Source organism: Sceloporus occidentalis, unplaced genomic scaffold (assembly GCF_023333645.1).
Source record: "Sceloporus occidentalis isolate IW3139 unplaced genomic scaffold, rSceOcc1.0.p SCAF_37, whole genome shotgun sequence".
NCBI lineage: Eukaryota > Metazoa > Chordata > Lepidosauria > Squamata > Phrynosomatidae > Sceloporus > Sceloporus occidentalis.
In genome coordinates this window covers 4,468,299-4,494,020 of record NW_028317017.1, presented here as the reverse complement: position 1 = coordinate 4,494,020, position 25,722 = coordinate 4,468,299, and the positions used below count along the sequence as shown (strand labels likewise).

Here is a 25,722-nt window from a genome sequence, read left to right as displayed (position 1 = left end):
AGGTAGTTACATTTATTTTGTTCCCAATGTACTTTTCTGGACAAAGATTAAGTATATGCTTAAAGTTCATGTGTTAATTTAATAGAGGTTGCCATTACCATAAATAAAAGGCATGTGTTCATTGGGAACAAGGAAGAGGTAGTCTAATAATACCTTTTTTTTTTTCATTGCAACAATCCCTCTTAATAAATACATGTCTTTGTGATGATTTACTGCATGGTGATTCATTCAGCAATCCTAATAAATAAAACTTACAAAGAATAAACTATGTATCTATAATATATGACACTAATATTTAAAAGTATGAAATAATCCAGTTTAAAATAATTGGGTGTTAACATACATTAATGAAGATATTCCATTAAAATCATTCGTTTCCAGGTACAATAATAGTTTACAACATTTATGTCTACATTGCCAATGTCCACTTGATGTTACTTTACTAGACAACAATTTGCGTTTCTTTCAAATACAAGTGGCATTCAAACTTCTAAATGGCAGTATATATATATATATATATATATATATATATATATATATATATATATATATAGAGTACATTCATACACACACATAATACATATACACAACATCAGCATGATTCAACACAAGGCAGACCAGACACTTGTTTACAGAACTTTCTATATTGATATTTATTAATTGCTTGTTTTATCTATAAAATATTTCCTGTTTTCAAAGTGGACAAATTTAGGCATTTACACATTACACAAAAATATGTCTTTATTATGTTCACATAGCGTATGGTTTGTTATGAACTTGATTGCATGTATTTTCTTTATTATAAGAAAAAAGATGAACTGCCATTCATTTTTTAAATGCTCAAATCTGCCATTCCAACAAAGTACCTAATGAGTTTTATGCTATCCAAGAAAAAGATATTATGCACTTTTTATAAATGAAAAAACTCACCTAGTAGATCTTTGACTAAATCTGAGCAGCTTTAAACGGGGTAGGTGATGCTCTGTATTTGTTATTGCAGTGCGAGATTCTCAGGGGGTAATGAGGTTGAAAATAGAAAGCACTGGAGCAAAACTAAGTTGAACATCAGCAACAGTTTTCTCTAAGATTTAGGTAGGAATACTTGAAAAAAACAATTACATACATACAGGTTCTGCTACTTATGAGTGGGAAAAAAAATATTCAAATTAAAGAAGCCAACATATTCTGCATTGTGCATTAACTCCAAAGATAAAAGCCTGTCTGTTAGTCAACATCTATAAATAGGTTTTGTTTATGCTAAATACTTTTCCTTGAGATATTCTAAATGGAGAAGGTGGTGTTTTCTCTTCCAGTACCTGTACAATATGTAAATTAAAATTCTACATATTCATGGAAAGGGGGATTCAGAAGAGAAGTCTGGGAGCTCAATATTCTCTGCTGTTTACGATGATGATAGAGATTACAAATACAAACCAGGCTTAAGACATTAAAAACTGTAGCATCCCTGTCTACATGCAAAGTGAGATTTGTATACATAGAGATATACAGAAGAAAGAGAGGGGATGTGATAGAAACATTTAAATACATTAAAGGTTTCCACAAAGCACAAAGAAGAATATAAATGCTAGGACAAAATGTCATAGACCTCTTTAGATGGTAAAAGGTTATACATATATATATATATATATATATATATATATATATATATATATACATGGTTTTTACAGCAGGAATAATAGGCAAACTAGACGGGCCAGTGGTTCTTATCAGTCATGAAATCTTTGTCCCATTATCTTTGCGGTGAAAACTCTGAAAACGCTTATTCAAACACCCAAGCAAGCCCATTCCTTATTATATCATTCACACCCATCGACACATTTTCAGGTCCCCTTAATTGGGAGAAAACTTAATCATATGGAATAATAGATGTATCAATATCTGGTGTATCCCATGACATCAGCAAAGAGTAAAGTATTCTTCCTGTTGTAGACTAAAAGTAACTTGAAGGTACCATGTGTCCCATGTCTCTTCGGAGCTCTGTATATAAAATTAATGTTATTTTACCTAACTGAAACTAAATTCAGTGACAAAGATGTAGCAAAACGAATGGCTTCACTGCCTCACAGTAGCTCAGTGTAACTCAATGGATGGACATAATTATGCAATTCATTAGTATTTTAGCAACATAAATAGCATTCAATATATCACAAGGCCACATAAAAGTATTGGCTCTTCTTTTTTCATTGAAAATGTTGAGAGGTATGGAACTGGCATTACACAGTTGTGCCCAAATAAGATGTGATGTGGTTTGCCCTGTGAGCCAAAAGTAAAGCACTTTCCCCATACAGACTCAACCTGGGCCATGCATTTCAGGAAAATAGCTTGAAGAATACTAGTTTAGAACCTGCCAAAAAGGCTACGGAGATAAATCTTTTTGTGGAACCGACAATCCGAACAGTCTCAGCTACTCTAGTTATAGCTAATCAATTATTATTTTAAGCAAAACTACTTGATCAACATGGTTCAAATTTCTCCCAGCAGTATTCCAGATCACACACTTCTGAATATATTTTTTGTGCTACACACACATATACTTTAAATTTCTTTTAAAGCGGGCAGTGGTTAAACCTGGTATTCTATGAAAGCTCATTTGCATCTCATTACCTAGAACCCTTGGCAGTCATGGTAACTTTGCTTGCCATGTAATTATAGAAGGTGTAAGAAAGGCTTTAAAACCAAACAGGTAAAATATATCAATTTTTATAACATGGTCGGGATTACTTGTATTAATCTGAAGATTACAACTAGGATTCTGGAGAATTTAGAGCCTTGAATTGCTGAAAACTAACCAATTTCTCCTTTGAGGATTTTTTTTTTTTAGAATTTAACCAAAAGCTCTTTACTTTTCATTACATTTTACCTGAAGCAGCATGGGACAAATAACCCTTTCAGTGCAGCCTACAGCCACTGTAGAAATGGCAATCTTCAGCTTTCTGTTCGAGATTTTCACCACTGAGATAAAAGAGCAGCCCCAGCGGCTACTGTTACTGTCACAGGAGATAACTTCTAACCTTTTGTATCTTTTTGACCAAGAACAAAAAAAAATTCAGCCAAAGCTAAAAATCAATAAACTCACCAAACTGTTCTTTAGTTTTCAAAACAAACCTTTCACCATTTACAGCTACATATATATCTGCTTGGTTCAAGTCACAAAGCTCTTCATACCTTTTTAATTGTATGTTTCATTGTTCCTATATACATACAGTCTATGTGAGCATCTGGGTACAGTATCTCTGCCAGAGATATACTATGTTTAATTGCTCACACAAACATATGTTAAACGATTTGCAGTTATAGGTGCATATAGGACATGTTTCAAGAGGCCCTAGGTCAACTTATATAGTTAAGTATATTTGAAAATTTGTCAGTGGAAATAAAAATCTACATATTACTGAATTAAAAAAAAAAACTTACAAAGTATTGACAATGAGCTAACTGACTAGTCCGCAAAATATATCACTATAACTAAAGGCAGCATTAGAAACTAGAGTTGTGCATTCGGATTTGTATGAATTGCAAATTTAACAATTTAATTATTTTCACTCCCATTCTCTCCCACTCTCTAAATGTCTCCCTACCTTCTCTGCCGACCATTTCCGTGTCTCGCAGCTTCGCTTTCATGTCTCACAGCTCTGCTTATGTGTCTCGCACCTTCTTGTTCTTTTCTATTTTCTGGTGACGTCCTCTCCCCCAACTGGAGAATCAGGACGAAGATGTCACCAGCAGCTCCACCACTTTGTGCTACGGTAACCTTGTGTGAACTTCCGTCAAAATGACAGAGTTTCTGATGACATACTCTCCCCTGATAGGAGGATCGGGTGGGGAGAGAACATCACGGGAAGCTCCGCTATTTTGGTGGACGTTGAACAGCAGTTTGTCTGTTTAGATGTGGACCAGGCAAGAATATATAGAGCAAGAAGATGCGAGACACAGAAGTGGAGCTGTGAGACATGGAAGCACATGTCTATTAAATCATTATTAGTACAATTAAATATCCAAATCTTCCCAGAAAAATTCTCCAAGGCAAAGCTTCACTATCATGTGACATGGAAGAAGGCTATTGCCACACATACTGAACATGTTCCTTAAGAGTTTGTGTTCTTTTTATTCAATAAGCTTATGTATTAAAAAGGTTGGAGGACTCAATTAATGTTTTGTCTAAGAGCAACCGCACCTTCCATGGTTGTAAGCAATGTGTTGTCAATGTGACCTACTGTTGCCGATAGCTACCCCAGTAAAGCATATGGAGTTTCCATGGGAACATAGGACACAGGCAGACATTTCCATGGGTGAGTATCATTACACACACCTGTTTTTAGTATATTTACATAATCGTCGGAATCACCATTCCAATAAAATGAAATGATCTTCCTTTTCATGTTTCCTAACTACTGAAGGCAAGCTCGCATGTTTCTTTCATCAACATATAGAAACATAGAATTTGACAGCATATAAGGTTTGATCATCTAAGATGCCCATTTTTGTTAATGTAAATACAATTACTGCCTGAGGTTTTAATGAAAGGGTTATATACAGTATAATGTATAGTATATTGATTGAAACTGAACTAGAGGGCTAGAGAACAGTTGCTAAACCAAAATGAAAAATCCTACTACCCAATCTTTTATGTGCTAGCATCTTACATCTCGTAAGTTGATTTTCCCTCATTTCTGACCTCTTTCCATATTATCTAGTTTTGTGTAAATCACCTATTTTCTAGCTTGAACAGAATGACATCAATGCCAATGGACAAGTCGTGGTGACCAACACGCATAACACACTTCCATGTTCACAGTTTATCTGGGTGCCACACTCTGTAAGTATCATCTGCACAACCATCTATTCCCTGGGACAAAATGGATAGCTGAACGTGTCCAAGCATTTCACTAGACAGCTGTAATATATGAACCGGGTAACAAGTTCTTGGTGACCCAAGAGGTGTAAAAGGTATGGCCATGTCATCCTATCAAACATCTTATTCTGTGCTGAGATTAAAAAGTAGGCATGGGTCATTCGGGAGTCAGCACATGTAGCACCATATTGTTAATGAGTCATTTTAACTTATTAACTGCGCTCTAATACTGTATTTACCTATTTACTTTCAAAATAAAGATTTGCATCTGCAATTTTCAACTGCTTTCATTTACCTAAACCCACATTCCTGTCACATCACTGTTGGAGTAGTTAGGTGTTAGCATGAGGGTTGTCCACACGCTTGTTCTTTTCAAGCAAGAAGGTTGGGTATTTTTTTGTTATCTTAAATTCACATACATAGTTAAGGAATCTTCTGGTGCTCCAATAGTCAACTCTTGTTATTGCTTTAGTAAATAATGTACCCGGAATTACATGTACATTTTTAGCAACAACACTTTTTTAACCTGACGTACATTTTCTGTGCTTCTGTAACTGAAGAACAGTAGATATGAGGTTTTATGGTAAAGACTTTACTTTGGCGACTCACTGGGATCAAGAAGAGATTAGGTAGCTCTTTTCTGCCATTAGAGATTTTCGAAAGCTGAGTGGCTTTGCATTTTACACAAAGACAAAATGAAGGATGAAAGCAAAAGGAAAAAATATAAAATCTGCCATGTGGCAAGCCAAGTAAATAAGTAGCAGCTGTATGCATAATGCGGAAATGACATGTAGGTGGAGGATGTTTAATTACACCCATTCTGGAAAATTATGCCTTCTTTGGAGTGCCACACATCAATTTGAGAGACGTCTGCTATAAGTCTGTTAGTGCGCTTCCAATTTAACACTAAACATTCCACAATGCGCGTCTGCTATATTAGCTGGAGCTAATAATTCCTATAAAGTATATAAATCCTCAAAGTACTGTTACAATACATCAAATTATTATAGTGCAAGGTTATCATAATAAAAAAAACTGTTCTGGACCAGCAACCTTCCTTTACACAATCACAATCTTATAAAGACAGCGGCATATTTTAATGACTGGAGAAATCTTATTATGCAGTGACATTTTCATAAAAATGCATTATTATCATATCTGGATCAGACAGCAACCATTAAGAATTATATTCCACACAACATACCAACAGGAATCACAAGTTGAATTTAATTACTGCAACAATAAAATATAGTATTAATTACATTTTATTTTCTTTAGTTCCCGCTTTCTAATTCCTTCGAAAACAATGTGTAGCAGGAAAATCTAATCTCCAAATTGTAAAATTAGCAAAAAATGACTATTACAAATAATTTTTTTATGGATGTTTTGGGGTTTTTTTGCAATGAAATAGTATCATCAAAAAGTAATGTTAAATTTTTTTCTGGAAATTGTGAAAGGAAGCTTTGATCATGCAATGGCAAGAACATATTTAACTTTTTTTGATAACTTTAGAAAAGTTCAAAAATTACCTCTACTAGTTCTAACTCATAGTCTAAATAATCTCAACTACAGCATGTACAAATACAAATATGGACAAAAGTATAGGGACACCTGACCATTTGTCACGACAGAGGTACAGGCTGTGGGTCCGCGCTGCAGAAAAGGGGCCTCCTAGTGAAGACAGGATGCTCAGCAACCAGCGCAACGGAGATGTGGGCCGATAACCACTGATACAGCAAAGCAGAAGGTTCAAGATAATTCAGGAACGAAAATAAAAAATAATAATAATTTCCGAGGGTCAGGCAAAAGAGTAGTTGGGGTCACAAGCAAAGGTCAGGGCAGGCAGCAAACTACATAGGTCAGGAACAAGCCTTAATCAATACCAAATAGATAAAGCAGGTCAAACGCTAGTGTAGGCAATAAGGCACTATCACAGGCAAAGGTATAGTGCCAAATGGGGGTTTAAATATCCCTCCATGAAACTAGATCCTCCTACCCACCTAATTAGGGGGAGGAGAAAAAAAGATAAATGTTGCTTTAAGAAGCGACATGAATATTCATGAGTTAGCCTGCTAACGTCTAGGAGGAAGATAGCCCAGGCGGTAGCTCCCGTCAACGAAACAAGCAGGGAGCCGAACGCGCGGGCTGTGTCCTGGCATCCCTGCTCGTGGAAGAGAAGACACCACGGAGGAGGTAACACCATTACACCAACAGGGACTTTTATGACATTGCATTTTAGACATTAATATGAAGTTGGTCCACCCTTTGCAGCTATAATAGCTTTCACTCTTCTGAGAAGGTTTTCCACAAGATTTGGGTGCGTTTCTGTGTGAATCTTTGTACATTCATAGAGTATAGTATTTATGAGGTCAGGCATTAATGTTGGACTAGAAGGCCTGGCTTGCAATGTCCGTTCCAATTCATCCCAAAGGTGTTCGAATGGGTGGATGTCAGGGACCTGTGCAGGCTAGTCAAGTTCTTCCACACCAAACTCATCCAACCATGTCTTAATGGACCTTGCTTTGTGCACCACTATATATACAAAAGTATTGGGACACACCTTAATTATTGAAATCAGAGTTTCGGTTAGGCCCAGTGACGGGAAATCTTAATGCTTCAGCATACCAAGACATTCTATGCAGTTTGAGGAAGGCCCTTTTTTATTCCAGAATGCCTGTGCCACAGTGCACAGGAATACTTTTTAGTATTTTTATTGGCAATATTACAAAAGATCTTAATAGTAAAGTATGTCTTTTTGCAGATGATACAAAGGCCTACACTAAGGTAGACATTCCTGGTGAAACAGGCCCAAATGGTTTTAAGTAAATTAGAAGAAAGGTGGCTGCAGTTTAATATTGATAGATGTAAAATAATGCACTTAGAACATAAAAATCCCAATGCAAAAAATAGCATTGGGGGCACTGTTCTATCTGAATTTACAGTATAAAAATGATCAGGAAAGACTAAAGGAGCTCGATATAGAGTATATAACTTGTAAGAAACAAGAGAAAGAGGAGATGCAATAGAAACATTTAAATACTTAAAGGGATTTAACAAAGTACAGGATGGAAGTGTATTTCACAGGAGGACAAATGCTAGAGCAAGAGCTCATAGTCTAAAACTAGAAGGTTAGAGGTTTAGATGAATGAGTGGGTGGTAATGGAAGAGTCTCCCATCAGAAGTGGTAGAGGCTAATACAGTATGAGAAATTAAACATGCAAGGAATAACGCTATCCTGAATCTAAGAGAAGATCACCAGGATAAAAGGGGCAGATTAGATGGGCCAAATGTTTTTTATCTGCCATCAAATTCTATGTTTATATTGGGTTGGATTCAATATAGGGGGGACAAATTGAATATTAAGCCGTTTACCATTTGCATTGGAAAAAACTGATATAAAACATATATTGGCCCACATTCATTAACTGAGATTAAACGGACCACTGTTTTTATTTCATTTTTTTTGTTTTACAACATAAATGCGAATTGCTAGTTGTGAAACATTCATCTCCATCTTTAAATTTAGTCTGTTCCATATCAAAACCATTTCCTGGTTCCAACCACACTGTCAGATGACCTTCCTGTTCAGATACAGAAATATCCATGCTTAGGATGGGCACTTCCAGTTTTAACAAGCTGGTATCAAGAGTGGACCTTGAACCCATGCTTTCTCTTTGACATGACACAGCAAGCGAGCACTTCGGTATAAGCCTACCCTTAATGTGCATTAAGAGATAATGACTAACATGGGTAATTTCTTTCCAAAATGACTATCATTTTTTTTTAGTTTCCCCAGAAAAAAAGTGGATATCACATGTTGCATGAAAACCTCTTCTATGCATGTATCCTCTTCTATGTATATGGTAGAATTCCTGCACATTTTCCGTAGAAAAATAAATAAAGAACATTTTTACTACAGATGGTCAAAATGCTACTTTGATTCTGCTTACAGTTATCACCATGAGATCTTGTTACAAAGCTGGATAATGGATTTGGATGGTTGACATAAGCCTCTCCTCATCTAATCCTACAACCATTTACTTTAGACACGTTCCAGCTGGCACAAGTATTTGTGGCATTATACTTCCAATACACATTATGCCACCTCTGAATGCAAGCACATACCAAAATAGCATGAAATGCTACAGTGTTCACTGATGTTCATAGTATATTGTTTATTGCTTCTCCTAATTAGTATATTGCATTGCAGAGCTGAGCATTGTTTATATCATAGGGAAGTCTACCATCTACTGGCATTTTATGGTACAGAAAGTATTTTACTTTCTACAGAGATAAAATAAAATATTTCTATGTATCTCCAGCCATTTTGTCCTTTACGTTACTTTCTTAATTAGCTTGAGGGTGGATCAATCAAGTCATTGTTCAGATCTGCCATTAGCCGAAATGTAATTGATATCATACATTCCAAGGTCAAGAAAAGCAAATGCTGTGTTAATGGAATTGCTCCCTTTTTTGAATAATAGAAAATTGGAGTCAATTATATTAAAGCAGAGACTGGTTTTAAAGACAAAACTAACAAATCTAGCAATGATGTAGGATTTAGTCAAACAAATTACTTTTTTCTGTTAAATATTTGTCTCCAAAATGTGCTTTTACTATTAAAAAATCCATTTAATTTACTCTTAAGAAGTAATGTAATTCAATCCTGAAAACCTGAAAAACCATTATAAAAAGATTAACCAGTCAATTTTGGAATAATTCCTCAGTTCGATCAAATACAACTATGCTATACTTAAGTGGAGTGTTTTACACATGTATAAGTGAGAGGTGGGTAGGAAAGAAAGGGTGGGAATAAGGAATTTGTGCGGCTAAGGAATTCAGCCAATGCACTGAATATTGACTTCTTCATCATGCACACAAGCAGTGCACTGATTGATATCTCGATATAAACTAGTTCAGCAGCTCTCAAACATTTTGTTTTTGTGGGACATGTTTAAATTGTTTATTGCTTGAACTGTCAATAAATATTTAAAGACAGGAAACAAGTGGTTTATGTAACAAAATTAGACTTTGCAGGACAGTTGGAGTACAAACTTACCAACTTCACTAAGTATAATGAAGGTCCAAGTCAGGAGAGTTGTTGCTATAGAAAGAGTTTGTTGTAAAACCTTTTCTGTTCCTTGGCCTTGTCTTATGTTTGGAAGAGCCTTATTTCTATGCCATATATGCTTAAATTCCACACCAAATTAATCTACACCACTTCTACTGGAAGGTCAATTACACTTATCCATTACTGCCTTGGTGAACAAATACTTTCTAATGTCACCTCTAAGTCTTTATGTATCATGCAAGGCAAGCCCTTCATGTAGGAGAAACCTGGCAGGGGTGGTCCATTAGGTGAGTTGAAACCACAGCTCTCCTGCAAACTCTTCTGCAAACTTCCACTGTTAGTAAATAAACCCCAATAGTGCTCTATGCAGTAACATACATAGAAACATAAATGGATTGCAAAATGAACCAAATGGCAATTTGCAGGCATAAAAATGTGCGCAGATCAGGTTTCACATGACATAATAATGGAAAATTCATTTTGTGACATGAAGAAGGCTGAAACACCAGACTACTTGGTCTTTAGTTTTCATATAAATTTGTAATGTACAATAATGGCCTGATAATGTGAAATGTCATTGCTGTCAAGTATTTAAAAGTACATACTACACTGTCAAATTGTATTTTAACTGGCTCTGTCTAGACATGTGGTGTGTTCAGCCACATAGCAAAGAGCTATATCCCTTTCAGAAACATCGAGTGGACATCATTGATAATCTCATACAATAGCGTTTATGAAATTTTCAAGTTGGGTGGAAGGCATACAAAAAACTTTACTCCATTTTGCTCATGGACTGACAGGTGAAAACACTCTTGTCCAGCTGGAGACCCACAGGTATAATGCATACATCAGCAATTGTGTATGGTCATTGCACTCCTTTTATAACCCCATCAATTCTACTGGAATTCATAACAAAACTAACAGTAACATTAATATAAGGTCTGTTTGCCAGTCCTATATTAACTAAACAATGTTTCACTCCTATACAAGTTAGGCTATCAATTCCATATAGTATCTTACAAACATATATTTTATTATAAATTATTTCATCATGTCACTCTTAAAATATGGCTGAAAGAACAGATATGGAAATTATGGGTGCTAATGTTAAAAGAAAGTGAGATTTCCCTTTGACAATAGAAGTACTATGCAGTGTAGCAGTCTCGCCACTAGATGGTGATAAAATACCTTAGAAACTATAAGAACATTAAATATAGCTTTCACATCGCCTACATTGTACATAGGGTATATAGCTAAGAAACTAATTAAGTATATAACTATAAATCTACAAGACACAAGCTATCACAGTGCCCTGACTAAAGTATAATTTGCAAAAAGGGTCATAAAAACACTGTAGCAAGCAATTTTGTATCCCGTACATTTAACGGTACGAACACACAATCAATGCTATATTCAAACCACTGAAAACCCTGCCCTGAAAGCTATCCAATAAGGTGTGCATTTTGTATGAAGACTAAAATGGATACATTTTTACATGTACATTTCAGACAATAAAATTTTCATCTCACCTCCACTAGACCTGACTAAAGTAAAGTCCTCCCCAGATCATCCAATTGGGGACTGAATGTCAGCGCAAGCGCCGCCATATTGCCCTCAGTTGAGCTGAGGGCAATATGTCAGCGAAAACAGTGGCGTCATCTCCCCAATCATCCAATCGGAGGAGAGGACGTCACTGCAAGCGCCGTCATATTGCTCTCATGTGATCCTCCGATAGGAGGATCAGGAGAGGGTGTCACCTCAAGCACCGCCATATTGTCCTCAGTTGGAGTTTTTGGTGACATCCTCTTCCCCGATTGGAGGATCAGGGATGATATCACAGCAGTGCCGCCATTTTGGCAGAAGTTGCCATGTTATGTCAGCGGAGGTGTGGACTAAGAAAGAAGATACCTGATTAAGAATTGAACATAGAAAAGAGAAGATAGACGAAGAAGATGCAGAATAAGATGTGAAAGTGACCGGCGGAGGTGTTCAGCAGAGAATGCAGGAAAACATTTAGAGAGTGCGAGAGAGAGATTGAACGGGAATAAAAGCATGAGAGGATAAAATGCATATAGGAGGATTCTGCAGAACGTATTTCTGTTTTAGAATCAACTCACTGTGACCACTGTTCGGATTAAACAATGATTTAACGTTATGAAATAATGGTGTTGATTCAGTGCGACTAGTGCATGTGCTGGCTGGAGTGTTCCAGATGATGAGAAATAATCCTGTTTATCTACATCCAACTGGAAGATACACCCAACTGAAAGTTAGGTCTGAATTAGACCTCTTGACAGTGACAGAATCCAGAAGCAAAATAATTCAGGCTACATTTGCAGTTGTGGATGAATGCACGTGTCATGTGGCTTGAACCTAAATAATGTAAATTACATTTTTTATCGTTCTGAACCATTCCTACTCTTAAATGGGGTTGTGGATATAACGGGGTGTCAAAAAAAAATATTAAGTATTGAAAAGTCACAATATCTAAAGCTTCCAAAATAGGCAAATTTATAATCATCTAATCTACCACATACTGTAAAGCATCCTTTTAGCAGTATTATTTTGTGAACCAAAGCATCTGCCACATAACACTGCACAAAATACATTTTAAACAGATACACTTAAAGCCTGCTCCAGATGAGAGATATAAAATATTTATAAAGATTTAACACAAAAAGTTAGGACCTAGATGTAACAAACTAAGAGGCAGATCGGTGTTACTTACTATTCCATTCTGCACACTAAATCCAAGCTGGTATTTGAGATCGGGTCTTTTGATGAGCACTGTGGTGACTGGTGGACAACTCACAATGTTTAGCTTCAAATGGGTTTGATTCTTTAAGCCCTGTACAAAAGAAACACAAATACACCATATAGCTTTCTTTCCTCACATACATATGTTAGCTAAAATGAGAAATTATAGTTCTTACTACATTGAGAATGGTCAATGTAAGGCAAAACATTAATCTGGTGCCACAACGCATAAGGCAATTCTACTATAATATACCTTGAGGGCAGATAAATCCACTTAGAAAATGCTGCTCAGCTAATAACTAATGAATTTATAAGATCACACAAGACTCCACTCACTTCTTTCCAATGCAATATCTAACAATTGGCTGACTCCATTCAGACTCTTTGATAATCTCATCAAGGCCTCAAAACTGTCTTCAAGTAGAATGTTACCTCTGATTTCAAGTGATCAAGTCCCCTTGAAAAGGAATTAACATTGATATCCCCACATCGAACTTCATAGTGTGTTCAATCAAAAAAATATGGATATTTTTTATCGATTAAATATCTATATATATATGCATCTATTTACATGTCCGTACCTTGATAATGCCTTGACAAGTTGCTAGAGGAAGCCCAACCAAACTTGTTCCATTGATGGACATAATCTGGTCACCGATACTTAGTTTTCCAGAGCGTGCTGCAGGGCCTCCATTCATCATATTGGCCAAAATAACAGTGGGGAGAATAGAACCCCAGCCGGACTCTACGATGACTACTCCTAAAATTTCACCTTTTAGCTTTTCCACATGCAACTATTAAAAAAAAAAAAAAAAGATTTTGTACAGGTTTAGAAAAACAGCAAAAGCAACATGAAACTACAAGTTTCAGTATTGGTAAAAAAAAATAATAAAAAAAAAAGCATAACTTTACCTCTTTGCAGTTATCAGAATTAGAGAAGTGTATGAGATCATCATTATACATTTCTTGAGTATTGATGATATCACTATATTCTTTTTGACTGAGGTCTTCAGGGTTGATCCCATTGGCTCGTAAGAATTCTTGATATGCTACACTGAAGGCCTGGCCAATAGACTGTGCAATAAGCTGGGCCTTTAAAAAAAGACAAATAATTGTTAAAAACATATTAAGAATTTCCCATGTGGAACTCATATTATATGAAACATATTTTATGGCCAGTGGCAATACTTTCAAACATAGCATATTTTACACCAGGACTAATTTGCTTCACAAGCAGGAACTAACCACAAAACCCATGTGCTAAGAGCTACCACTGTCAGTGTCACAAAGTCTCCATACAAGGACACCAGTGTCTGGTGGCTCGTGGTAGTCATTGTGGTGTTTAACCACATGCACCAGAGCCTGTAAATGCTACCACTGCTCTTTAGCTTGATGTATCACAACTGAAGACTGAATGATGCCAATACATTACATTGCCACTAGATGGCACTGTTTCACCACTATAGCTATTTTGCTCATTGTGAATGAAATCCTACAGCATCATTCCCGCCAATTCAAAAACTGCAAGTCAATGCAGCAATTGGCTTTGTGACAGACGTTTTACTACATACCCTCTAGCAGGTGCTTTACTACATACCCTATGGCAGGTCTGGCCATCTGGTACACCAGGCAAATCTAAGCATAAAAACATGCAGCTGTGCATACACAGCCTTTGGCCACACTTACATCATCAGGTGGCCGCTGACCTTAAAGTGCTACTGCCACTTTGTGATCACCAGCCCTGTCCTACAGGACCAGCTGTAAATTATGCATGGCCTTAGCCGCAGCTTATCTTGAGAACTCAATTTGTGTCGGCCCTTCATTATATATAGTTGAGATGGAGTGAAGAAATGTATCATCTCATTCCGCCTGCAAATGTAGCCCAGAGAAAGAGTATTATCTTTTTTACGTAAGATTTTACATATGTACCAACAAGCTGTGGTATGTGAAAATGTTACGTAAAGTAAAAGTGAACAACCTACTGACACCTGTGTCATAATTGGGTCTGAAAAAGTGGCCATTTCAGATATTCTCATTTAGAAATAAAATTAGGTCACAGTGAAGAGATGACAGAAGAGTTTTCTTGAGTGTTGGAGTTACAATTTCCCCACTTCACTATTTATTTTGAAAGGCCAACAATGGCGGGTTTTTCCCGTTAGGATTAAGTGTCCCTTTATAATGCATCATTTAGGAGGATATTTTAGAATTTTTTTTGCTGATTTAACTATGCATAATACAGGGCCAGTCAAGCTCTTCCTCCAGCAGAAGGTTCTTGGGGATAGACCTTTCTAATTCATAGAAGAAGTCAAGAAGATCAGACCCACAGGTCTTTTACCAAGACGAGCTGGCACAGTCCCTTTATCATTGCCCCCGTTTTAAACATTTAATCACGTAACTAGGAGCTAATGCAATGGAGAGGAAATATTTTTAAAAACGGCAAAATATTGTAGGATATGAACATCTCGGGCATTTAATACATCAGGGAGCTAATGTTTACTTTACAATCGTACAATCAATAATCGTATAAACATCTTGCTGTAACCACTAGGAACATTAATTTTAAGATTCAACCCTTTTTGACCGCAGACTCATTTGCAGCAAATCTTACAGATAATAAAAAAAAATAGAGTAAAGTTGATTTTGTCACTGAGACCTCAAGGTTAAGCAATTTCCAAATTGAAAATGCCAAATACGTTTTCTTATTGCAGATCCTTTAACCTTTCGGTTCCTAAGTAGTTTCTAGTCCATTTTATATCTGCCTCTCTGCTATACGGCAAACTGCATCAGTAGAAATATTTCCTAAAGGAAAATGTTTAACTCAGGTAATCCCGGTGTCAATATTTATTCGCGTTCATGCATAGTGTAAAGTAGACAAGCATCCAATTAACTTCTGTAGCCCGAAAAGTCACGGCCGTGGCAGGGTTTGCAAACAATTTCAGGGAAGCTTATCCTTCCAGATGCAATGTGCTCCCTTTTACAGCAAAGAAACACTGAAAATGTTCCTTCCCTAGGGGTATGGAGATTATCTCCACATAACACATTTTGTGACTGAAGGCAAAGTGAATATATTTTATTCTGAAAGGAAAATTATAATTGGAACATTGCAAACTTTGCATCTGTGAGATTAGAGAGACTTTATCACAACAGAATTATTTTTTTTTTCTTTATTACACGGAGAAGACAAAGCATATAACATAATGACAAAGTCTTATACAGACAAGATGACAAAATAGGCATATACAAAAACAAGTGATGCACAATACAGTATCACATACAGTGCAAACAATAATCCGGGTGACCGAAAATAAAGTTAGGCAGATGACACTCATGGAATCAACCATAAGGCGTAAAAAAAAAATCTCCATTTCCCAAAGATGTTAATACCTTTTACAGCCACAATACACGGGTTACAACATGTACACACCCTGTCCGTCAATGAGATCAAAACCCTGGTATGGGGCGAGTACCTTTCAAGACCTGAAGGCAAAACCACCCAGTGGCATTAAATGTTTGAAATAACGACAGCCTGGTATCGCTATCTAGTTTCGCAATATACAGGGACCAACGATTACACAAAAATTTTACTTTGCTCTCTTTATGAAGAACGGCTTCAAGCCAATCCATTTGAAACAAAAAGCGCAACCGCGACAGGACCAAAGGTAGCGTCGGCGGCTGGGGAGCAATCCATTGTGACAATATAGCCCGTTTTGCCACGGCTGAGAGAATGAGCAAGAGAAATTTAGCTCTCGCTACAGTGGGAGGAACATGGTCAGGAAGTATACCAAAAATTGCCCATTCTACAGAGATTGCAAAACGAATGCCCAGGGTGTCTGTAATGTACAATTGCAATGCGTTCCAAAATGGGGCAATAGAGCTACAGGACCATAGGCCATGAAGGAGATCTGTCTCAGGTAATTGGCACTTGAAGCATCGGGAATGGTCTGATAAGCCCATTAAAAACCGGAGCTTGGGGGTGACATATGCTTTATGCAAAATCTTAAGGAACATCTCACTATAGTCCCTAGATACCAAGACTTTAGAATTGCACGTGTACGCCTGGAGAACCCGTTTTGGACTCAAATTCGGAAAATCAGCTTTCCAGGAGGTAACACCTGTTCTGTGGGACTCCCAATCGATGACCGGTCTGATCGGATTATATATTGTGAGCATTGTGGCGGGGGACAATATCGTTATCTGGTCTAAAGGGTTGTTGGAATTAGCCCCAGAAAAGTAAGGAAGTAGAGTGTTAACATAGTTACGGAGTTGAAGGTAATGAATAGGATGAATCTGAATAGTAGAGTATTTAGATTGGAACTGCAAGTAGGACAATAATTTACCTGTTCGCGGGTCAAGAAAATCACCCACGGCGCAACCCCCCGCCTGGGCGAGTCGTCTAAAGACACCATCCTCCCTCCCATGCTGAAACTGCGGGTTACGGACCAGGGGCAAGAACCGAGAAAAATAAACCTCCAAACCCAGGCGACGTCTAACACGCTCCCAGGCCTTCAACGTATGAAATAACAATGGATTGGAGACAACGTCCGACGGTAAGTTAGCTTTAGACAGATGCAGGAGAGAGGCCAAAGAAATGGTTGGAGATTTGTGGAGTTGTTGCGCCAGAGTCACATTAGTGAATCTAAACCTGCCACACAGCCAATCCGCCACATAACGGTAGTTAGATGCCAAATTATAGTCCAGTAGGTTAGGTAAATTCACCCCACCGTTGTGAGCAGGCTGTTGGAGTTTAACCAACGAAATTCTAGCTTTTTTGTTAAACCACAGGAACTTACGCAGCAATGCATTATGATATTGGATGTCCTTCTTCTTCAAGGTAATGGGCAGCATGTGGATTGGATATAATAGTTTGGGGAAAAAGGACATTTTATATAGGTGGCATCTACCTAAAAAGGAAAGATTACATTTGGACCAGGTTTTAAAAGAGCCCTCCATTTGACGCAACAATGGGGGATTTAAAAACCTACAGTTCCTCCCACCTCATGAAGAATGGAGCAGTATGTGCTAGTTACCCACCTCTGCAAGTCCATAGTATCCATTTATAAAGATATAAATGTAAATAGTATAAAAGTATAATGCACTGAGAGTTACAGCATGAAGTCATCCAAAGGCTACTGGTTTCACAAAACTGTATTTTACAGAGCATGCTCATAATAACACTGTGTGGGGATGCTGTTGTCGAGGACTCTTGACTCTCTATGCGATGTTATTAGTGACTCACACAAAAAGCAAACATTGCATGAATTAAATGATAGAGCCTGCTACAGTTTAGAAAACAATGTACAAAAAGAGCCTCCCTGTAAACGGGAAACATAATTGAAAAACTGAAAGTCTATTCTTGTACATGAAGTACGTGTTGTACTTTGTCATGGGCATAATGAATCAGTCGGCCTCATTTATCCTACAAATAAGCGTGCTCTGTGCACTGAATTTATTTTTTCTATAAATGATTTTGAGTGGATGCTCTCCAAATTGTTCAGTAGACACGGGTACCATGACAGTTCACTGCACCTATATGTATAAAGAGACGCTTCTCAGCATTCATATGAAACTCAATATATTCATGTCAAAAGTGCCAGACTGCATGGCAAATGTCACTTCCTAGGAAGCATATCCATAGAATAATAATGATGTTTTAGGACTTGCTTTAGAAACTGGAAATTTTTTTTTTATTAAATCCCTTTGATTTCTGTATTCATTCTGCCTAGTCAGGCAGGCTAGCGAGTGCTGTCAATGTTTTCAGGACAGAACGTAATTTTGCGTTATGAATAATGAAGTACAGAATAACAATCCGTTGATAAAAAATTATGTGTGGCCTACTTTATTCTGTAACACTACGACTACTCCCTCCGCTGCTGGTGTTGGCTCCCTCTGGCAAATAATGATGAAAGTTACATATACCAGGCTAACTGCAAAGGACTACTAATTAAAACTGTACACTTGCCGTTAAATAAAACATTGTAATGTTTATAAGTTCTAAAGTTATCTTATGCGCAGGGATCAATAGCATTTATCTGTATAACCCAAAAAGGTTAAAATAATGGACCTTTTAGAAGCATACATACTAAGCTGAACCTATAAATATTGTCGGATATCTACAAGTAATTAAAGCTTATGAATAAAACATATCCCTATATATATATATATATATATAAATTTTTTTATTTTTTTATTTATGTCTGTTTTATTCCCGTAACTGTCTCGGTATACCCTTGTACGTGTCAACCTATACAGCTTGTTCTGAATTTCTCCACTCCAGGAAGCAGACATTAAAGAGATTTATCAAAGAAACTGTTACGCGCTGAGCCTCTCTAAGATGGCTCTTTGATATCCACCCGTCTCTGAAACAGAAGCTTGGCAGCAGTTTGACTTTGGTTTTTTGGCCAATTTACCAGCAATAAAATGTGCAGTAAAAATGTTCATGTACCATTAATATCAGAGATGTGAAAATAAATGCCTTGCTGCACTCACAATGGGTAATCTTTTGAAGATACATGTGGATGATGAGCCAGCTTTGCAATGTGGTTAAAATCCATTTTAATAGATCTCTAATGTAATATTCCTAACTTTCCTGTACAGGAAAACCACATTGCTTGGCAGGCCACAAACAGAACCTTGTTGAAGCCATTTATAAGTGAATGTACAGTATTTCAATAGATTGTAAGCTTGTAAAAGGAGGGCCCTCCTCGCCTTCTGTACCAATATGCTTAACATGTGTTAAAGTTACTGCCAAATTGTATTCTGTTAAATTTAATTTTTACTATACTCTATTGTAATAGCGCTTTATAAATAAATGTAATATAGTGTTGTACCGAAAATTTCCACAAAAAAAAGCAAAATATGATTTCACTTGATCTTAATAATTTTAACCATTTACCTTGTAACTATAGTAAGTTTAAGATTGAAACTGAGCAATGTAAGGTGTCTTTAGATGGTGCTTATATGTACTTCACACATATTAAATCAAATCATTTTAAGAGTTACTCTTATACCCCAATAGTTTGTAAGATGTCCATTCGTTTGCTACTCATAGACAAAATTACATGAAAACCAACCAGTATGGTTTTCTATGATACCACCTCTTGTGTGTGCAGCTCATTTGTGAACGGAAAGGGGGAAACACAAACTGTCCACCGTGTTTCATCAAAAAGATAGAAATCAACCTATTAACCAAAGAGTCATTTATAGTTAAGAAACCCAAACATTGCTAGTAAGGTCAGGTGTACTGTGAAACCCAGGAAGAAAGCTACAGAAGCCTCCCAATGGTCTTTAAGGGTCAATTTAGGAAGTGTGCTGTGCTTATCAAAAAAGGTGGATAGGTAAAGCCACAACAAACTTTCTCCTCCTTTACTTTTTCTTGAGCCACTAAAAAAAAGCCCTCTGTATAAATATCTGCTCTACCTTTTTGGGAATCCAGCGCTGTTGGCATGTTTCATTACTAAGATTCTTTATAATGGAAATATCACTATGTAGTTATTTTAACCTAAATTGTTACCAAATCTCATACATGGTTTTTGTCAGTCATGAAAACTCATCACATTTCCTACATAGCAGATTCCAAATTCAGCTACAAATCAGGTAGATTAACTAAACTTTATTATAACAAAAGCTTTGATTATTTAGAATTATGCTACATGTAGAATGTTCTTCAGCAAATGCTTCCTTTTTCTTTGATGTTCTCAGGTCCACTGAGGCACAAACTCATTAATGGACGATGAGCCCCTGCTCAGTCCACTTCCACATCATAAGACCAGAGTCTTTTTTGGAGCAACACATCATGAATAAAAGTGAATACTTACATCCTCAGATTCAAAAACATGGCAGATCATTTTATACTGCTTCTTTCCCTCTTGAGCTCCAGGGGTTGTCTCTATACAGTCCTGGGACGCTGATCTTGGCATGCGGCGACGTGCCATTAAAACAACAATATTGCCAATGTCAGCAATGTAGGAGATTGTGCGCAGTGCATGGTCCATCATTGTTTCCTGAACATGAAGAACAAAACAAAATAATCTTTATTGAAAGATTAAAATAAAGAACCAACCCTACTAATAAATAGATACAATAGATAAAAAAAACAAATTAGATGGAGTTATACTTAGATCATGTATGAATTATGAGTATGAGTGAAACGCAGGTGGAGTTTAATCCCCTGAGTACTGTTTTTCTTTTAAATCAAAATGGCTATTGTGCAATTTGTTTTTAAATTGCTCAATAGACAAACAAAACATAGATGTTAACATTTTTGCTAATTAATGCTTTTAAGGGCCAAGTCCGCATTAAAATGTTATGATATTATCAGTCTAGACCCAGGTTTCATGAGAACAAACATTTCACCAAATACGTTTTTGCGGGGGGGGGGGGGTGCTCAGAACTAGTTTTGAGTGATTTCTGTATGTTTTTCTATTAGTATTATGTTCGTTATATATCCTGTGGCAGGCCAAATGATTATGCAGGCTACTGACTGCTCTATGCCCTTTCACATATATGCAGAACTCGTAAATCACTTTGTTATCTTTTCTACAGACCCAATGCAGTTATTTTCTGTTTGCTAGTTACCTGTGACACATCTGCCACTATAATGCACACTGTTTTTAGAACTTTGAGCGGTGAACAGCAATGACATTCATGTGCTAGAACAATGCAGATCTTGCACAAATACTGTATTGTTTATACAAACCAATATGTTATGAGATTTGATATTGCTTTTTCTACTTGCACTAGACTAATAAAACTATATAAATCATAACATCTATTTTATTTTCATGGCTACCACTACCATAAATAAAACAGATGTACATTTGAGATTTACAAATTAAAGACATGCTTAAAATATACTCTTATGACATTCACAAAATCTAATTTAAGAAAAACCCTTTTCTTCTTAAAGATCTATTTCATCTATTTAACTACTAAATAACGTCTAAAAACCCTGTCTAAAAGCTGAACTTTATTATTTTGAAAATACATAGCACTACAGTTGAAAAACAGATGCACAACTTTCTTACATTCTATCCACAAGAGGGCAATACTGTGTTGGGGGGGGTCATTTTTAGCCTGGGGAAAAAGCCTAACCAAACAGCAAGTAAATTGTAGCCTAAGACAGACCATGCCCAGTGTCCACTATTCAGTCAGGTTGAAGCATGCTGTGTAATTGGAAACAATGGACTAATATACTTCAAAATTTCTATGTAACCTCTAAACATGTCTTAAGAAGGAAGCCACTCTTTGCACATAAAATACTGAAGGGTATAGACAAATGCATTCATATTTTTTCCTGTAGCCAAGTGTCACGACTGCGGGTACTAGGTCAGGTAGGAGTCTCTGTCCAGGAACAGGTTCAGGCTTAGAGCTCAGTGTAGGGCAGCCAAGTGTAGAAGTGCCTGCTTGCAGATGTCTGCTGCAGCCGTGGCCTTCTTCTTTGGAGCCACTGACAGGCATGGAGCAGGGACCTGGCAGAGGACAGCAGACTTGCAGACAGCAGTGGAGTCCAGGAAGAGTGGGAGAGAGACTAGGGAACTGTCAAACAAGGTCAGGCAAGCCATGGCTCTAGGGTTACATTGAGAAGGGTTTTCACACCCTGAAATGTTTGTGGGACTAACTTATCTGCCATCTTTATGCAATGCAATTTTGGATTTCACTTAATCTACTACTGCGTTCCGTGGTTTTATTCTTGCTGGTGTTTACTGGTTAGGCACTCCAAAGAATAATTACAGTCCAAGCCAAAGGTCCAAATCACAATCAGGCGAGGTACAAAGGGCAAAAACGTAGTCCGAGCCCAAGTCCAAGGCAAGGGGTCAACACAAGGAAATACCCAGAGTAACCAAACAGGATCCACACTACTGCAAGGCCTGGGAATACAATGTTCTAGTATGGGAGTCTGGGAGCACACCTGGTATATAAAGGCCCTGAATTGCCTGAAGGGTCTCAAGTGTGGCAGGAACCAGTGGTAAACTGCACAGAATAGAGGGGAGGCAGGAATCCCAGCGACAACAGAGCCTTCTGGTTGGCAACACCGGTAATTGTAACAGTCAGCCTGTGTCCTGTGGTTCTTGACAACAAGCTAGAGATGTTACCATGAATTCAAGGCCAAAAGTGAGTCACTTGCAGATTCTAGTAAAACAGCATGCTCACATTGAAAAGGATCTGTTTGCACAAAAACATTTAGCCCGCAAAGATGTCAGGAGCTCTCTTCCACAAAAATGTAAACATTTACAATTGCTACACATCTTACCCACAGGGAGCTTTGATAGTATCATTTCTAACAATAATACCACCTGCTTCATTTGAAATGATGGCATTTTAATTAATATATTATCCCTTATAATTAGTAAAGGTATTTAATTAACTCAAAGACAATTTGCCATATGTAAGAACACCTGCTTATGATTTCCTAGGAACACTTTCTCACATTACGTCCATAGTGTAAAACAATGACTTTTTATACACAGCTGTTGCTTATTTCTTGGAAATGCAAGCCTATTAACTATATATTCCACAGATTTATTTCTATGCACAGGGGATGGAGTAATAAATCTTATAAATCCAATTCAAAACTAAAAGAAAACCTAGAACTAAAACTAATCAGTTGTCTTTAACCTATCTTTCCTCTCTCTTTCCTTCTTTTCTCTCAAACTTGGGGTACTTTGATATAGTGGCAGGCTAAGGAATATATGGCGTATAGTGTGACGGATTTCCCAATATTTATTGGGAAATTTATTTTTAAATGGTATTCTCTGGGTATTCACAGAATTCTTGCTTTGTTTTGTGTACTTATTGGTCATTATCATTCTAGCAGTAACCTGAGAATCTCAATTTGTCTACATTATACTAAGAAAAATACTTTCCAGTATTGCAGAAATGTCTATATTTCTATAAACCAAGTATATGCATTATCAAACAATATTACTGAAATTTGAGAAACAGTTTATGATATTGTAAAAAAAACTTATAAAGGGAATCGGAAACATACCTGTGTATCGGCATTTAAAACTTTGATTCGTTGTGTCGATATAAAAAGATCCACTTCTGTCAAAGTCTGGGAGTCTCCCTCAGCGTTCTAGAACACAAAAATTTGAATCAAGTTAATTAATTAAGTAAAACGTCTGACACTTATTTGTATAAATGCCCACAACAGGCAACAGGCATCAAAGGAAGTGATTTAGATTTAAACTATATTTTTTTTTACCAAGTGCTAACATATACAATATTTATATTATGCATTTGTTTTGAAAGATTAAAATAATACATATGCTTAATTCCCCAAAAAATAACGGTTGACCATTTACCATTAACCAATTCTTTCTGTGTTTCTATTTTTTGTTCTCATTACAAAAAGTCAAAGTGCACACAATGCCTACCAACATGTATGCACCTAACATAACATGAGGTCACATAAGGTAATAAGCATACAGGTCATTACAGCCAATGAGAAAGTACTTCTCTGGACCCTGAAATAGCATAATATGATTTCCCAGTTGTAAAGGTAAATTAGAAGCTTTGGTTCATTTCACCTATTAACCAGCTAAAGTCTGTCAAAAACCTCTTTTTCTTAAAATGAGATTTAAGTTCTTATTTGAATGCAAAAATGGATTCAGCCTGCAGGCAAAAAGACAAAAAGAAAGTCAAAATCCAATTCTGCTAGCTGGCATATTATTATCAAGAGAGGAGATTTGTGTTTGCACATTTAATTATAAAATTCTCCTAGATAAATGCCACGGGGCAAAAAAAAATAAAAATAATGCTGCAAAAAAGATTTTAGGAATGGGTATCTGATAAATTAGATCTCATTAGTAAGGGGAGTCCCAAGTAATTGCGATAGAAAAAGGAATTGAATGGAATATTCGCTATAAAATAAATCGCTCACCAAACCAGAAACATACATAGAAAGGGAATTCGATGTGTATGGAGCTTACATACACAGATTCACTAGTCTTGTGATTAACATGTTGGTTTATATTTTAAGCCGAAAGAGCCAAGGGTTTTTCAATGTATCATCTTTGCGTTAGGAAAGGACATTCGTATGAATGTGTTTTCTTGCCGAATTTCTCTGTTTCGTTCATCCGTCTGAATAACAAACAACAAACGCAACATTGTACGAAATAAGTGAAAAATGAATGTGCGCAATATGAAAATCTTCATTTTTTTAGATTTCAAATGGCTGCGGCCGCCATTTTAACTACACTAAGAGGAGGAGAATCTTGCTATTTTAATTCAACTTCTAAGTGTTTATTTCTTGCTTCCATGGCAACCGGATGGATGAATGGTATTTACAAAAATATTGGACTAATTTTGTCTGAATTTTATTGAATACAATTTAATTTTTTTTACCCGAAAATGAACATGAAAACAAACACAAATTTTCCGCCAGCGCCCAAGTCTACTTTGAGTGTCCATAATGCGTATTGACAGATTAAATAGGTAGATAACAATCAGTCAGTCCAATTGGTCTGCCCCTCATTCCTTGCGTAAAAACTCAATGATTGGTCTATCTTTATATTAACCTCTATCACTTTTGCTAGAAGGCACTTATCGACTACCACTGTCTTACTAAAGTAAAACTTCCTTACATTATATCTAAGCCTCTGACTGTGTAGTTTTAGATTATGACCTCTTCCCCTAACATTTCTCCTTGAAATATACCTTCCTCCTGCGCTTTGTTAAACAATTTATATTTTTTTAAAACAGATAGAAAGCCACATCAATATTGTTACTGTAATTCCTTACCTATAACAGTGCGGTAATTAGCGTTAACGTTAACGTGGTTTTCGCTTACCAAGTTGTCCGTACCCGCTTGGCGCCCCTCTCTCTCCTCTGCGAGCCCTCTAGCTCGGTCTCGGTGCCAGCTTGTAATGCTGAGTGCCGGAAGATGACGTCATTTCTGTCGCTCATCATTACAAGCCGGCACCGAGACAGAGCAGGGAGACTCGCCACAGGACTGCTGAAAGGTAAGTACAAAGGGGGGGGGGGGTAGATAATAGGGAGGGAGAGGAAGGGTAGATAATAG

At 36.8% G+C, this 25,722-nt stretch overlaps 1 protein-coding gene across 2 annotated transcripts in view; it reads right to left on the bottom strand.

The window, feature by feature from the left end:
- The window catches only part of LOC149297760 (amyloid-beta A4 precursor protein-binding family A member 2-like), a 67,898-nt gene that overhangs the window by 2,922 nt on the left and 39,254 nt on the right, over positions 1 to 25,722 (bottom strand). For both annotated transcript variants that reach the window (XM_089488269.1, XM_089488268.1), the window contains 5 exons: positions 23,689 to 23,775; positions 20,516 to 20,701; positions 13,614 to 13,793; positions 13,283 to 13,495; positions 12,673 to 12,792 (listed from right to left, as the gene is read on the bottom strand). In XM_089488269.1, coding sequence (XP_089344395.1) covers positions 12,673 to 12,792; positions 13,283 to 13,495; positions 13,614 to 13,793; positions 20,516 to 20,701; positions 23,689 to 23,775 — 786 coding nt within the window. The remainder of the gene's footprint in view (positions 1 to 12,672; positions 12,793 to 13,282; positions 13,496 to 13,613; positions 13,794 to 20,515; positions 20,702 to 23,688; positions 23,776 to 25,722) is intronic.